At 54.2% G+C, this 13,264-nt stretch overlaps 4 protein-coding genes across 4 annotated transcripts; 2 read left to right on the top strand and 2 right to left on the bottom strand.

The window, feature by feature from the left end:
* Positions 1–384: 384 nt before the first annotated feature.
* B0H18DRAFT_991152 (uncharacterized protein) lies at positions 385–2,229 on the bottom strand. Its single transcript, XM_048045040.1, has 10 exons — positions 2,120–2,229; positions 1,930–1,968; positions 1,661–1,873; positions 1,516–1,612; positions 1,419–1,457; positions 1,295–1,366; positions 1,121–1,241; positions 956–1,062; positions 767–905; positions 385–709 (listed from the first exon to the last, which is right to left on the bottom strand). The coding sequence occupies exons 1-10, from the start codon at positions 2,210–2,212 to the stop codon at positions 526–528; spliced, it is 1,104 nt and encodes a 367-aa protein (XP_047896569.1). The 5' UTR covers positions 2,213–2,229; the 3' UTR covers positions 385–525.
* Positions 2,230–4,545: 2,316 nt separating this feature from the next.
* On the top strand, positions 4,546–5,248 carry B0H18DRAFT_952825 (uncharacterized protein; the record flags this gene model as incomplete). The annotated part of the gene is made up of 2 exons (XM_048042150.1): positions 4,546–4,933; positions 5,016–5,248. 2 exons carry the CDS (start codon positions 4,546–4,548, stop codon positions 5,246–5,248), a joined length of 621 nt encoding a protein of 206 aa, XP_047896568.1.
* A 273-nt stretch (positions 5,249–5,521) lies between these two features.
* B0H18DRAFT_991137 (uncharacterized protein) lies at positions 5,522–7,852 on the bottom strand. Its single transcript, XM_048045039.1, has 14 exons — positions 7,712–7,852; positions 7,556–7,607; positions 7,327–7,459; positions 7,256–7,277; positions 7,121–7,202; positions 7,042–7,056; positions 6,957–6,982; positions 6,667–6,897; positions 6,560–6,609; positions 6,436–6,500; positions 6,213–6,385; positions 6,092–6,165; positions 5,765–6,040; positions 5,522–5,707 (listed from the first exon to the last, which is right to left on the bottom strand). The coding sequence occupies exons 1-14, from the start codon at positions 7,842–7,844 to the stop codon at positions 5,696–5,698; spliced, it is 1,344 nt and encodes a 447-aa protein (XP_047896567.1). The 5' UTR covers positions 7,845–7,852; the 3' UTR covers positions 5,522–5,695.
* Positions 7,853–9,155: 1,303 nt separating this feature from the next.
* On the top strand, positions 9,156–13,155 carry B0H18DRAFT_1116475 (Oxysterol-binding protein-domain-containing protein; the record flags this gene model as incomplete). The annotated part of the gene is made up of 12 exons (XM_048033433.1): positions 9,156–9,183; positions 9,229–9,279; positions 9,335–9,454; positions 9,507–9,730; positions 9,864–10,092; positions 10,144–10,279; positions 10,335–11,724; positions 11,780–11,807; positions 11,864–11,982; positions 12,032–12,154; positions 12,208–12,435; positions 12,487–13,155. 12 exons carry the CDS (start codon positions 9,156–9,158, stop codon positions 13,153–13,155), a joined length of 3,345 nt encoding a protein of 1,114 aa, XP_047896566.1.
* Positions 13,156–13,264: the final 109 nt, after the last annotated feature.

Genomic DNA, 13,264 nt, shown 5'->3' with positions numbered 1-13,264 from the left:
GCAGTACTAGTGTCGTGGGGATACACTAGTATACTCGAGCACTCAGCATGTAATCAGTACCCAGTAAGTATCATGATGTCGCTAACCGTTCCTTGTTCTGTCAGTTGCTGAGCGCCGCGAGCTCCGAGTCATTCCGAATGGCAGTTCACGGCAAGTTCAAACGTTCACGGTCACGGTGGCGCGCTTTCGACGCTTGACGCGTGACGTCGCTTCCTGTCATTGCTTAGAGTCGGATACCGTATTCCCAAATATGTATGTACCACATGTACCGAGCCAATGGTCTATGTACAGGAATTGCATGGCGTGAAACCCCGTCTATATTACCACGAGATATCGAGACCTCATTGAAAGCTAGAGCACTGTGACGTAGCGCTTCTTGTGTACACCTTCCTGAATGGCTTTGATCTCTGTGTATATGGCTGATAAACACAAGAATATGTTGTTCAGAAATCCACTCACGGAGAGCGAGGTGCTTTGAATGGTAGCGACACATGGCCAAGTTACCTGATTGATAGAAGACTCATCTTAGACTGCCAAAGCGAGCAAGAGGCAAGGGTGCGCACCCAGCATATACCACATGTTCGGGATGCCGAGCCATCTCCAGGAACCTTTCTGTTCCCCTTCTTCGTTGAGGTCCCATATGGGCTGGATCTGGGCAGACAATTCGTCCCCAACAACACGGTTGATGGCCTTCGCGGCGCTCTCGAACCTGAGCGTGACAATAGATCAGCGGAATGCCTTTGACGTCTACGTCGAACACACGCGCCCTGTGGCATATATAATCACGTCGGCGTCGAGCTCACTGCCATCCTCGAATTTGATGCCCGTCTCGGTAAAGCGCTCAATCACACTATCATTCTTCAGCTTGATCTTGCCGTCGACGATTTTCTGACTTGCCCCCACATCTGACCATACTGAGCACAGCTGCATGAGAACGAGAGTTGTACCCACGTACCAAGGTAGTAGCCGCCTCCGCGAGTCATCGCGTTGTACAACAATCCAGCACCATCAAATCCGAAGCCGAGCTTGAATCCGACCTTCTTCAGCCCATCAAGCAAGACCCTATGTCACGTAGCAACATTGCTGTAGACAGCTATCTTCAGACACGCGCGCGACGCACCTGTCCGCCTGGGCAATATCATGCGTGACTCGCTTGTGCAGTTCCTTCATCATAAAGGTAGGCAGGGATGTGTGTACGAAGTCGCCAACGTCAGTCGTACCCGCGCCTTCCCAGAACGTGTCTGATCCGGTTGCGGTGAGCTCGTGTAGATTCAGCAGCGCACTGTACACTTACCACCGAAAATGCGTGGCATGCCCTCTTTGGTAGACATGACGTACGTGTCGCTCCTTTGGTACAAGGTCACATCTGTGCCACGCCGTCAGGCAGCCGAAAAAATGCCCGATAGCAATCAACGCACCGACGCCGTGCTCCTCGTAGTCAGAGGCGATGTCGTGCGCTGGTACGGGTGTTATAAATCGTAATGAGAACAGACACAGCTTGAGACGACGACCTACCTGAATTACAAGCTCCTATGACCACGACTTTCTTGCCGGCATGATCTCTAGCAGTCTTGAACTGGGTAGAATGCAGGACCTGGCCTTGGAAGTCCTCCTAGAGCCCGCATTAACACCGACTGTCGCTCAGATTAAAGGGTCGTACCTGTCCAGGGAAGGTCGGCATGTTCGGAACGCCGCCGCCGAACCCGAGTGCGAGGACGACATGGTCAACGTGGAAGGTGCGCGTCGTGCCGTCCGCCTTCTTGACCACCACCTCGTATCTGCCGTCGCTCTGCAACTTGACGCTCTCGGCAGAACTCGACGTCCATATGTTGAGCTCCATCGCCTCTGCGTAGTACTCGAGCCAATTTGCGAGCTGTGCGTCGTCAGGCGGTTGTTAGCTCTCGCATCGCGGATGGCGATTTTTCTTACTTTTTGGGCAGGCGAATAACCGGCCATGAAGGCGGGAAGCTGATGCACATGGTCATGAGACTACGCACGGCACGGACAGGGCGGACGATATCTCACGGCATGTACGGCATATGGTCATACCCTGGCAATGGACACGTCCGAGTTATTAGGAATGTCCAGCGTGCCTGTGTAGAGCCGTCCACTTACAAACGGGGTCATGCAGACAAAGCGCTTCATAGCGATCTCTCCACTGGTCGCCGATGCGATTCTGCTTCTCGACCACCAGCGTCGGGACGTCCAGCATCTTGAGACGCGCTGCGACATCGAGGCCAGCTTGGCCGCCGCCTATCACGATGACCGCAGGGTCACCGCCAGAAAATGACGCTCCTCCTCGCGATGGCTCAGCCACTTCCCGTGGTTTGGCAGGAACTCGCGTCGAGGACCAGTCTTCTCTGGGAACCCTCTGAGCTCCTGGAGAGAAGTGTAGAGCGTGAACGCCTTCCACTCGCCGCTCGCTGTCGGAACGAGCCGCACCACACCGCTTCCAGTGCCAACATTCGTTCGAAGTCGAAGAGCGCCTGAACCCACGCGAGGTCGGGGTATGGCTGCTTCAGCGTCGCGCCGTCGCGTGGCTTGATGCTCGAGAAGCCGAAAGGGGCAAGCTGGTCGTCGAGGAACTTCTTGATCTTCGCGACGCCGTGGAAGGTGCGGAACTCCCATGTGAGCGCGAGGTGATCGCGCCACCAGCCATCCTCGAGGAAGAAGCTGACGATCTCGCCGGTGTGCTTCGCGGAGACGGCGTCGGCGAACTTGGTGAACCACTCCCCGGCGACTGTCTGCGCATCGACATCGGCTTGGAGGGTGGCCCCGAGGTGATCAAGCGTAGGTAGTATGGGCTTGAGGGCATCAGTGCCGTTGGGTATGACTCTTTGCGAGTCTATAGCGGCGACGTGGGCTCTGAGAGGCCGTTGAGTTTAGGCGGAGCGACTTGTGGTTGGCTAGCGGAGCCGGGCACTCCCTTCTGCGAGCCAAAAGCGAAGTGAGGCTTTCTGCGACCCTGTCGAAGACGGCAGCCATGTCGAGGAGTTTGAGGAGCGAGTAGCAAGTACAAGTCAAGACTTATACCCATCGCATTACTGCCTCCATAGATAAGCCGCGAACACGGTGGAGAATACACTTCCCCATGCGAGCGGGCATGTCCCGGTCTCGCTAGCGATTAGAACAGAACGCAGGTCAACTGACAAGCTCGTACCCTGCGGGTGAGAAGCTCGATAACCGGAAGAGGTGGACGCGTTCCTGTGCATAGCTGGTAAGGACACGTGTACGCAGCTTTACGTGTCTTCCGACTCTCCGGTACACTCTTCGGAGCGGTCGATGGCTCAAGGTCAACACAAAATCCTAGTTTCTGAGCACTCAGCGACTTACATGGTCATGGGCTGTAGACGTAAACCGGCATAAGGGTAGCCAACTCCGAGACCAAGGAACACGCTGCAGTGACTGTAGGCATCGTAGGCAATCGTAGCTGAACGTTGTACATTGAGGTGACGTACTAAGTTGCGCGAGGCTGTCTCGGCTTCGCAGTCGTACCCGTACAGACACAGACAATCGCGGCCGTGCCATGTTGAAGCCGCAAAGGGTATACACCTTCTCCTGCTAGCCGTGCTGGCAAGTGTTCCTATATCAGAGTATAGTACAGTGGATCCCTCCTAGTCCTCTTCGTCGAGGTCGATCTGCTGAATGCGCACCTATGAAGAGTCGCCGACACCCACTGGGTGACCCAGGCCTTGGGTGGTTGGCCTACTCACACACGTGACACAGCGCTCAAGTTGAACGACACTTCCGGTTGCATCTCTGTCTGAGCAAGAACTATGGGCATGTAGCAGGCGTCGCCCTGGCAAGCTCGTATATGGTGTCATGAATCACGGTGCTGCTTGTGCTGTGTAACTCGGCGAGGGTGCCTGCGCTGCTACTTACTTTTACCCGGAAATGGCTATTTCGTGGGAATCTGTCCGCGGTTGTACTCTATTCCGTGCTCGCGCGACGAACCACCACCACCACCAGTGTGCCGACTGAATCTCCATCTCGGGCGCGGGCAGTTTGACTCTATACCTCAGGCCCCTCAGGCTTTCGATCCTGCTGACCGGTCTGTGACCACCAAACGGTACATACTCAAGATCCAGCCGGACCGCAGCTCAAAATGGGCCAACAGTGGAAGTTGAAGAACCTGTCCGTTTCTTTCGTACATGGTATCAAGTACTGCTGGCTGACATCTGTGGCCTCTGTTAGCTTCAATCTCGATGCAAGGCGCCGTTGCGGCTGCATGGCATCTGCTAAGGTGGCTGAAGTAATTTCTTTGAGGAACCAAACTGTCTGGTCTCAATGCTAGCCATTCCTGAAGGGTAAGAGTATATGGGTCTCCGTGACGAGTTCGTTCTGAGAGCATTTCTGTTACAGCCTGGACAATACATATTGCCGAGCGCGAGGACATATCACTGGCCCGCGTAGCCTGGGGATATACCGCTCGAACTACTCGATCTCATAGTAGACGACCCCGACCTCAAGATTGCGGATGTAGCATCTCTCGCCCTCACGAACACCCTTTTACGGTCCATCTGCGACAGGCGGATTTACAAAGCAATGCTTGCTTATCATGGCACTTGGGCGTTCCAACGTCTCATTTATGCCGGCGAATACCTCGATGGCGACGACCTTCCACCAGGAATGCTCAAAGAACACGAGAAGGAGGAACTCGCTGGGAATTTTCATCACCCCTACTATGGGGACTACCCTGTATCGCGCGTGTACGATGTGGCGACAAGACTCACCAAGTATGTGGATTTCAACGAATCGCTTTGGCCGGATCAGTTTGGAAGCCTGAGGTTGCGCAACTTCCTCCGTGGCTGGTACGACGACGACCCGTCGGAGCCCCTCTCCGCCGGCGAACTTCGTGAACTGGACAAGATGATTGCACCCGACTATTCCTGGGATGGGAAGCCGGAGACGGAGTGGGTCTTGTGCAACTGGAGTCAGCCTGTGACGGACCATTCACGAAGGAGACCCTTGGCCTTGGTCATGCGCTCATGACGCAAATCGGTTGGTCTACGCAGAACAGCTTCTCTACGACGGACCCGTCAACCGTGGCCGCTGGGCGGACACGCTTCGCTATCACGACCATGGATCGATTGAAGGAACACCCTGTTTCGAGGGCAAGGATCTGGTTGACGTCTCGCAGACTGTCGTGGGCGACGTGCTGAACATCTGGAGAGCCGAGCGTCCTGAAGAGTTGGCTCCGAAGTTCAGGCCTAGGAAGCAGCGGAATTCATCACCGCCCGCATGGTAGCCTTATGTCGAAGTGGAACGGTGGGCGTGGTACTGTAGTCTCCATCCTCAGTAACATCACATACTAGAAGTCGGCGTACAGTGACCCTTCCTTGCATCATCACTTCCTCGCATCAACGACCATGTCCCGCGGCAGCGTCGACTGTATGCGCAGTTGTGTCGACCATATGCGCAACGTCATCGACCATATGCGCGACGGAATTGAATATACAATGTTTATATGTACCACCGCACCAGGTTCACTCACATATCACGATCTCGGATTCCCTGGCAATGAATGTTTGAATCAGGGTATATTTTGTGCTGGCGGCAATACAATCCAGAGACAACATGATGCCCAACCCGTCCATAGGTACAACAAAGCAAAAGCGAATACGATGACGTCAAATGTCCACTGTCCGACGACACATGCAACACCCATGCATGTCATCGTGGCGAGGGAGGCCGTTCAAAAATCGTCCTATAGTAGTGTTCCTGGAGTCAGCGAAGTCAACAAGCAGGCATACAGGTGACACACATGATAAAGCTCGAATGTCTTCGAGAACAATGTCACGCTCTCCGAGTCATCGAGCAGACCAAAGAGCGACGCATCAGCAGAAGCGACGACGTTGAAACCGCCCTCGACGTTTACGCTGCCTGCGACGGCGCTTCCCGTGCTATCGGACGTCGCATTTGAGGCCACGACAGAGCTTCCGTCGTTGTCTAGCACGAGGTCTACTTCGATGAAGTTGTCGAGGTTGAGGTTGACCGACGCAGCCGAGATGCCGTCAAGCGCGTTAATGCCGAATGAAATCTGGAACGGGCCTCAGCATGTGAAGACAAAGCCCTAACGCAAACGACGCACACCGGGTATCAAGTCTAGAGTGAGAGTACTGTTGGAAGCCACATCGGGTGGTCCAAGGAGGTTGACTTGCGCGGCTACAGAGCGATTAGTTTCGAGTCATACTAGCCGTGTTCAGCGTGACTGCTCACTGTTCTGTCCATTCGAGATGTCCCGCTTGAGTATATTGACTTCGGAGGGAAGTACAACTCCAGGTTATCGGCGCTGAAGTCAAACCCGACATCAAGCCCGACGCCAACGTCCACTGTGGCTGTGGCTTTAGCATTGATCTGGAACGTGGGACCAATTTTCAGGATCCTAGGGCGAAGTGAACCAAAGAGCTTTAGGAGAGTATGTCGCTCACGTACCCCGGGATATCCAATCCTGGGATGCCGATCTGAAACAAGGGGATTGAGCCAGTCGTGAAGGTACCCTGTAAACACGCTCGACGTCAAGCTAATGGCCGGGGAGGAACCATACATCAGCACGAACCGATACGTTGGTATTCAACTGGAGTGTTCCATCCAGCTTTCCGTTCACGTCTGGAGAAGACGACTGAGTACCATACACAAAGAGCGGATATGAGATGTCAATCTCACAGGTCACCAAGCCGAACTCTGTGAGCTTCGGAGGGACGATAGTCCCAGCTGCACCGACGCCATACTGAATCGTGATATCGACATGCGGAGTAACCGCAATCTGGATGTCTCCCGTAGCGGAATCCCCACCGACCGAGATTGCGGGTGCCGTGGTGTCAAGAAGAATAGTCTGATTGTCGAAGGTGATTGTGGCTACGTCTGAAGTTTGGGTATGATTGAAGCTGGTTATGTCTAGCAGTTCAGAGGGTCGTCACATCAGCGCTACCGACTATCGCGGACGTAGTACTTACTATCCTCAATACCCACAGTGCGCCGTCTGTCCGCAGTGGAGGCAGAGTTGTTCGTGCCAGAACCGTGAGTCCCCGAATAGCGAACGTGACATTACCATTCCTAACAGCCGTCGAGATTAGACCTAAAAGTTCCAATTCGCGTGAGCCTAAGTTTCCGGACTCACTGAGACACGTCGATGGCGCTGAAGTTTGTATCAAGGCTGATCCCCTTGACATTCGTGGAGGCACCACGCGTGTAGAATCTACCTAGACGACGGACATCCCTAATTTGATTTCGTGGTCCCAGACTTTGGCGACACGAGCGAAGGGCATCGTTGTGCACTGGAGACTGTCACATCGACGGCATCACATAGTCAACGGCTGCACGTACGTTCTCAGGCAGCCGGACGATCGTTCCAACTGCACCACCCTGAAACAGATGTTCGCAGGACGCAGAAGGGTCGGCACAGACGACCCGTATGTCTTGCACTGTACTGTCAGCATCGCAATCAAGTATTCCCACCCTGCTGCCGAAGTGAGGTCCGAGACGGAAGTTGGTGAGCCCGACTAGTGGTAGGATGATTAGTGCGCAAACGGGACGGTAGGTGAAGCACACTCACAATGTAGACGCTCGCCGCCCAACATCATATGAACACTCGCCGCTCAAACACGCTTTGTCCAATCATTCAGAGCTACAGTCAAAGATGATAGGACACTAGCGGAAAAAGCAAGCGAAGGTAGCCATGTTAACGAATGACGAGAAGGAGCCGATGTACCGGAGTTGAAGCCGAAGAGTGTCCCAAGGAACGGGGACTGAGTGGTGAACGAAGGCCTACACCAGAGGCCGACGTCGAGGGAACGAACGAAGTTACTCTTATGATGCTTCATAGGCGGCGAGCTCTTAAGCATACCTGACAGGCCTCCGATCCAAGACAACTACCCACGCACCACATGAAAATGACGGGAGGAGTTCGTACCGCACGTCTGATATGATTGTATCCTCTAGGTATCTCAGCATGCTGTCGGCAACCTACATCATGTATGCCCATGGATCAACGGATTGTTCAGAAGACACTAAGACTTGCATCTCAATCGAAAGGTACCTGCATGGCGACTGTCAACGCTTGCCTCGCGAATGGCTTGGCCATGCGACGAGCTGACAGAGGTTAGTGTTACTTTGCATAGAGAAGATGAAGTCGAAACGACTCACATTTCCAGCGGTCACCCAGCGCTAAGTAGACGTGAAGCATCTGCAAACACGCGCATGGTGTATGTATGGCTGTGCTCCGAGCAACTGACGCTCCGAGTCCACATATAATGCTGCAGCTAGGCAGCCTATGCTAGGATCTTCAAATTGTGCTGTCGACACAGATAACGTAGCAAGGTAGATAAATCAAGATGAATCCTTGTCCATACCAACCCGGAGCAAGAGGAAGAGGTAAAACGATGGTGAAGAATCCCACTTCAGCAGCTGCTTCGACGAACGACCGAGCAGCTTTGCTTGCATCCATATGGTCGGCTAGTGATCCTAGCCCGGCTACGTAGCTGTACCATGTGAACCGCAGGAAACCGTAGTTTATGCGGCAAACAAGATAGACCGGTCCGATGTTGAACGACTCGTTGATCCACATGAGGATCTCAGGCGTAGCTCGCCTTGTCATGCTAATCGCACGTCGTATGGAGCAGTCCCCGGTGACCCAGTGAGAGCGCAGTGACAGGCCACCACGACCAGCTGCATCAAGCCTCCGCGCAGAACTCTAGATGTGCGACAACCGATGCGGAAGAATACAGGTTCGCAATGAGTGGAAGTTTCAAGCACTGCGAAAGCATCCCGGAGCGAGAGACTGAACGGTTCAGGAACGAGACAACTTGAAGCTGAGATGCCAGTGCGCCGTATGGCTCATATATATATGGCTCCACATGTACGTAGCGTACGGAGGGTAAACATGGAGAATGAAAATAATAAAAAGATGCCAGTGCGCCGAAGAGGCAACTCCAGAAAGTCTACAGTAAGTTAATAAGTACTTAGTTATACTCCATAAATACTAATAAGTAAATGTAACCTCCGTATTAGGCAGGCTGTGGCTGCGCCACTTCCACAGGGTCAATGAGTTCCACTCTCTACACCCACCACACTCGGTTCCCCCCTGAATGCGATTCTTTCGTGCTCTATGACCTGCTTTACACGTGTAACCTCATCTGTGAAGCTTATTGATTAGTATGGAGTCTGTCGAAAGTCATACGGTGTGTACGTTCATCTCGGAGAGCGGCAAGCAATGCTGAAGATTCACAGGGACACCGGACCCGCTTTACCAGGTCAAGCTCTTGTCTGCGCTGCGAAGTGGTTCGTTAGCTATCAGCAACATCATAGAGGTTCTGTCTGACCGCATGCTTTACAGGAGACCCAGCGCGTATACATACGTTCCTGTCTGCACTGAACAAGGACAGCCGGAGATCTGTAGAGGGAGACAATGACTTGGGCGCGACTGCCCTTCATCTTGCCATACGTTGCGCGTCGAGTACGTGTTAAACGATCGATAATCTCGAATCCCCACTGAACGCGTCTAACAGCCGATACTGTCGCGCTTCTCCTGGCTCACCGTGCGATCTCTCCTAACTCGGTCCACCCACCTGGCTCTGGGACGACTGCTCTTCATCTCGCAGCATCAATAGCACGCGTTGAAGTTGTCAATCTGCTGCTTGACCAGGAAGGATTGACGACACACTCAGAGACAGTGAGGGGAGGTCGTGCCTTGATGTTGCGAAGGGGAAGGAGACTACGCGGGCAATTCAAGGTATGTGCGCATTCTCAGCCATTGGACTTCTGGCTCATTGCGCCTGGGTAGATTCACGAGCGTACTTGACTGCATCTTACCGCTCGTTGCTGCGAACATATATACTCTCTCTCCCCACTGACCCTCCACCGAGGACTTGATTAAGCTTCTTTCGTCGCCACGAATCCGCCATGTGGACCTATCGTATCTGGACGAGTCATCTGGGCGGACACTTCTGCACGAGGCTGTCAGACGGAAGGACCTTCGCTTAGTTGAACTCGCTGTCCGTGCGGGTGCGGACGTCTTCGCGCGAGATCGACACGGCAAAGCTGTATATGACAGCGCCGGCAAGGATGACCGTGTCAAGGCCTTCTTGAGACAATGTAAGCGGACCATTGTACTCCATATTCTCAGCTGTGTTGACAATGGCACAGTTACAAACCAAGACCCATCGCTTCTGAAACCAGCCTCAGACGCGGAACCGCCGGAGCTGAAGGGGTATCTGAACAAGTATACAAACGTGGCGAAAGGCTACAACACCCGTTGGTTCGTACTTAAGGAGGGGGTCCTGTCGTGTCAGTCATCTTCGTCCTCTTTCCTGTTCTCGTGCTGAAACATACGCCAGACTACCGACACCAGGAAGACGAGGCCGTCGCGAGTCGGGCTCCATTGCGATGAAGACCGCCGTATTGCATATATCCCAGGGCAACTCAGGACTCCGTTTTGAGGTACATTCCACAGGTACTCGCAGCAACGCACAGAAGTGGTACCTGAAGGCAAACCACCGTGTGGAAGCCGCGCGCTGGACGCAAGCACTGCAGAAAGCTACCGAATACGCCCGCCGGGAGGGCAATGGTGAACGTAAGAGCGGCGAGAGCGATGTGCCCAGCTTGCCCAGCTTCTCCGGGGCCGCCTCCATCCGAGGGACGATGGCCAGCACGCATGTCTCACGCATCAAGCTTGCCGACAATGTTCACCATTCTGGTGCGAGCTCAACCGTGGGCGGCGAGACGGAGTCAGGCGACGAGGGCCCTTCGAAGCACGAGAAGAGCCTGAAGGAGTCTAGCGACGAGCGGGATGAGGAACACGAATCGGTCGCCGAGTCAGAGGGCAAGGTCCCTCCGCACAACAATTCATTCGAGCTACAAGGCAGTACACTCGTGGCCCAAGTGGAGCTCGCGTCCGACCTTGTCTCGAAGATACCCGTCCCCGACCCGTCTCCCAGAACTGCGGAGCTGAGGAAGGCCGTGGAGGACACGCTGCAGTCCGTGCATGGCATGCTGGTCGAGTACGTGCAGATGGTCAAGGACCGCGAGGACTGGTGGAAGGCGAAGGCCGAGCGCGAGCGCGAGCGGCAAAATCTCTGGGAAGAAAGCTTGCAGCTCGTGGTGCAGGACTCGCAGACGCTGGAGGGCGAGCTCCGCAAGCAGTCGCGCCGGCGCAGCCGAATGGCTGAGTCGAGTTACATGTCCGCGATGACGCACATGGAGAGCGAGGGTACGATCAAGGCCCGGTCGCCTTTGGTTGCTTCTCCATTGTCTGAGTCTGCTAGCTCCTTCGGTGGGCACCCGCCTTCGTCGCCGCCGCCAACACCTGGACTCGGCGTGGGGATGGTTCGCCGCCCGGTTTCTCGACAACCATCTGCGACGTCACCTATACAATCCATGATGGCTGCGTCAGCGTCTCGAACGTTTTCAGCGACTGGAGCACCGCCTACTGCGGATGACGACGGCATGGTCGACACAGACGAGGAGGATGAGTTCTTCGATGCCATCGATGCCAACAATCTCCCGAACCTCGTCGTCAAGCCTGTAGTATCTGACCACTTGTGGATCACTGTTCACAGGGACCAGTATCTTGGTTACCTCAAGCTTCGTGAACGGCTCGCCATTGACACAGACAACCGGCCACCCATGAGCCTATGGGCAGTACTGAAGAATAGTATTGGCAAGGACTTGACAAAGATCTCCTTCCCTGTGTTCTTCAATGAGCCGACAAGCATGTTGCAACGTATGGTATGTGACATCATCCCAACATTCACTCGCAGTGTAGCTGATGTCATGTCTGTAGGCCGAAGACATGGAGTTCTCCGATTGTCGTGAGTCGCTATCCAGCACTTCGTTCACGTATCCATTGCTAATATTTGCCCGCTAGTGGACTCTGCGTACGCCGAGACAGATCCTCACCGGCGTATTGCATATGTAGCTGCTTTTGCGATGTCCAACTACTCCTCGACGATCGGCCGTATAGCCAAACCTTTCAATCCAATGCTGGTATGTGATCAGTAATGTCTATCTCCGATCGATGCTCATGTTATCACAGAGCGAGACCTTCGAATATGTTTCACTAGACAAGGATTATCGCTACGTGTCGGAACAAGTCAGTCACCACCCCCCAATGTCAGCCTGTTGGGCGGAGTCTCCGCATTGGCGCTACTACGGCGAGGTATGGCGACTCCGAGGTTATGCACTGCCAACCGCTAATTGGAAGCTGGTTAGGTTGACGCTCAAAACAAATTCATGGGAAAGTCATTTGAGATCCATCCGACAGGCGTGGCGCACGCAGAGCTTTTGCTTCCCAAGGAGCGGGCACCCGACTACCCAGCAGCTAAAGGGCCACACGTTGAAGGGCGAGTAATTGAACATTACAGCTGGAAGAAGGTCACCACCAATGTCTCCGGCTTCATCTTGGGCTCGCCTACCATAGATCACTACGGCGACATGGTGGTAAGTGTACGGGTACTTCATGTCATTAGGCTCTCACTGACAGTGTCCCAGATTACGAACCACCGCACTGGTGACAAGTGTGTGCTCACCTTCAAACCCCGTGGTTGGCGAGGGAAGGATGCGTACGAGATCTGTGGCTACGTGACAGATGTTCATGGCAACGTGACCTACGAAATGGCCGGTCGCTGGAATAGTCAACTAGTGGCCCGAGCCGTGGGCGCTGGGATTGGGCAGCTCCACCCCGACGTCAAAATCAGTGGCCAAGACTCGACTTCATCGTCCCCCGAGTATATCTTACTCTGGCGCAACTCGGAGAAGCCTACAGCACCTTTCAACCTTACGCCATTCGCCATCACTCTGAATGACTGTCCGGACACACTTGGGCCTTACGTCGCACCCACAGACTGTCGTGTTCGCCCCGATCAACGCGCCTTCGAACTGGGCAAGTATGAACGTGCGAACGAACTCAAGAACAAGCAAGAGGAGCTCCAGCGAGCAACACGAAAAGCGCGCGAAGAGGGTCGCTTGCCTCCTCACCGTCCGCGATGGTTCTCTGCAGAGACGGAGCCTGACACCGGCGAGAGGGTGTGGACCCCGTCGATGATCAACGACGAGTTGGAGTATTGGATCGAGCGCGACAAGGTATGGGGCGCCAAGCATGTGGGTCAGACGGCTTCCTGGAAGGATGTCGATCGTATATTCATCGAGGACGAACCATGATGCATGATGCATAATGTCGCCGCGTGTAGAGACCGCACAGTTGATTACATCCACATCTCACGAACGTCTAGGAGTAGAAGCGCACGAAATCACTGCATATGTATTTTTC

Source organism: Fomitopsis serialis, assembly GCF_022376445.1.
Source record: "Fomitopsis serialis strain Sig1Antser10 chromosome Unknown B0H18scaffold_14, whole genome shotgun sequence".
In the NCBI taxonomy this organism is placed as follows: Eukaryota; Fungi; Basidiomycota; class Agaricomycetes; order Polyporales; family Fomitopsidaceae; genus Fomitopsis; species Fomitopsis serialis.
The sequence above is the reverse complement of the archived record's forward strand: the minus strand, read 5'-3'. Positions and strand labels throughout refer to the sequence as shown.

Coding starts and splice junctions, on each gene's coding strand:
- B0H18DRAFT_991152 (XM_048045040.1), bottom strand. CDS start 2,212: ATGCTGGACGTCCCGACGCTGGTGGTCGAGAAGCAGAATCGCATCGGC. Junction 1,874..1,929: donor GTTATTCGCCTGCCCAAAAA/GTAAGAAAAATC, acceptor GACGACGCACAG/CTCGCAAATTGGCTCGAGTA. Junction 1,242..1,294: donor CATGCCACGCATTTTCGGTG/GTAAGTGTACAG, acceptor CAACCGGATCAG/ACACGTTCTGGGAAGGCGCG.
- B0H18DRAFT_991137 (XM_048045039.1), bottom strand. CDS start 7,844: ATGCTTAAGAGCTCGCCGCCTATGAAGCATCATAAGAGTAACTTCGTT. Junction 7,278..7,326: donor TCGTCCGGCTGCCTGAGAAC/GTACGTGCAGCC, acceptor GACAGTCTCCAG/TGCACAACGATGCCCTTCGC. Junction 7,203..7,255: donor CACAACGATGCCCTTCGCTC/GTGTCGCCAAAG, acceptor TCCGTCGTCTAG/GTAGATTCTACACGCGTGGT.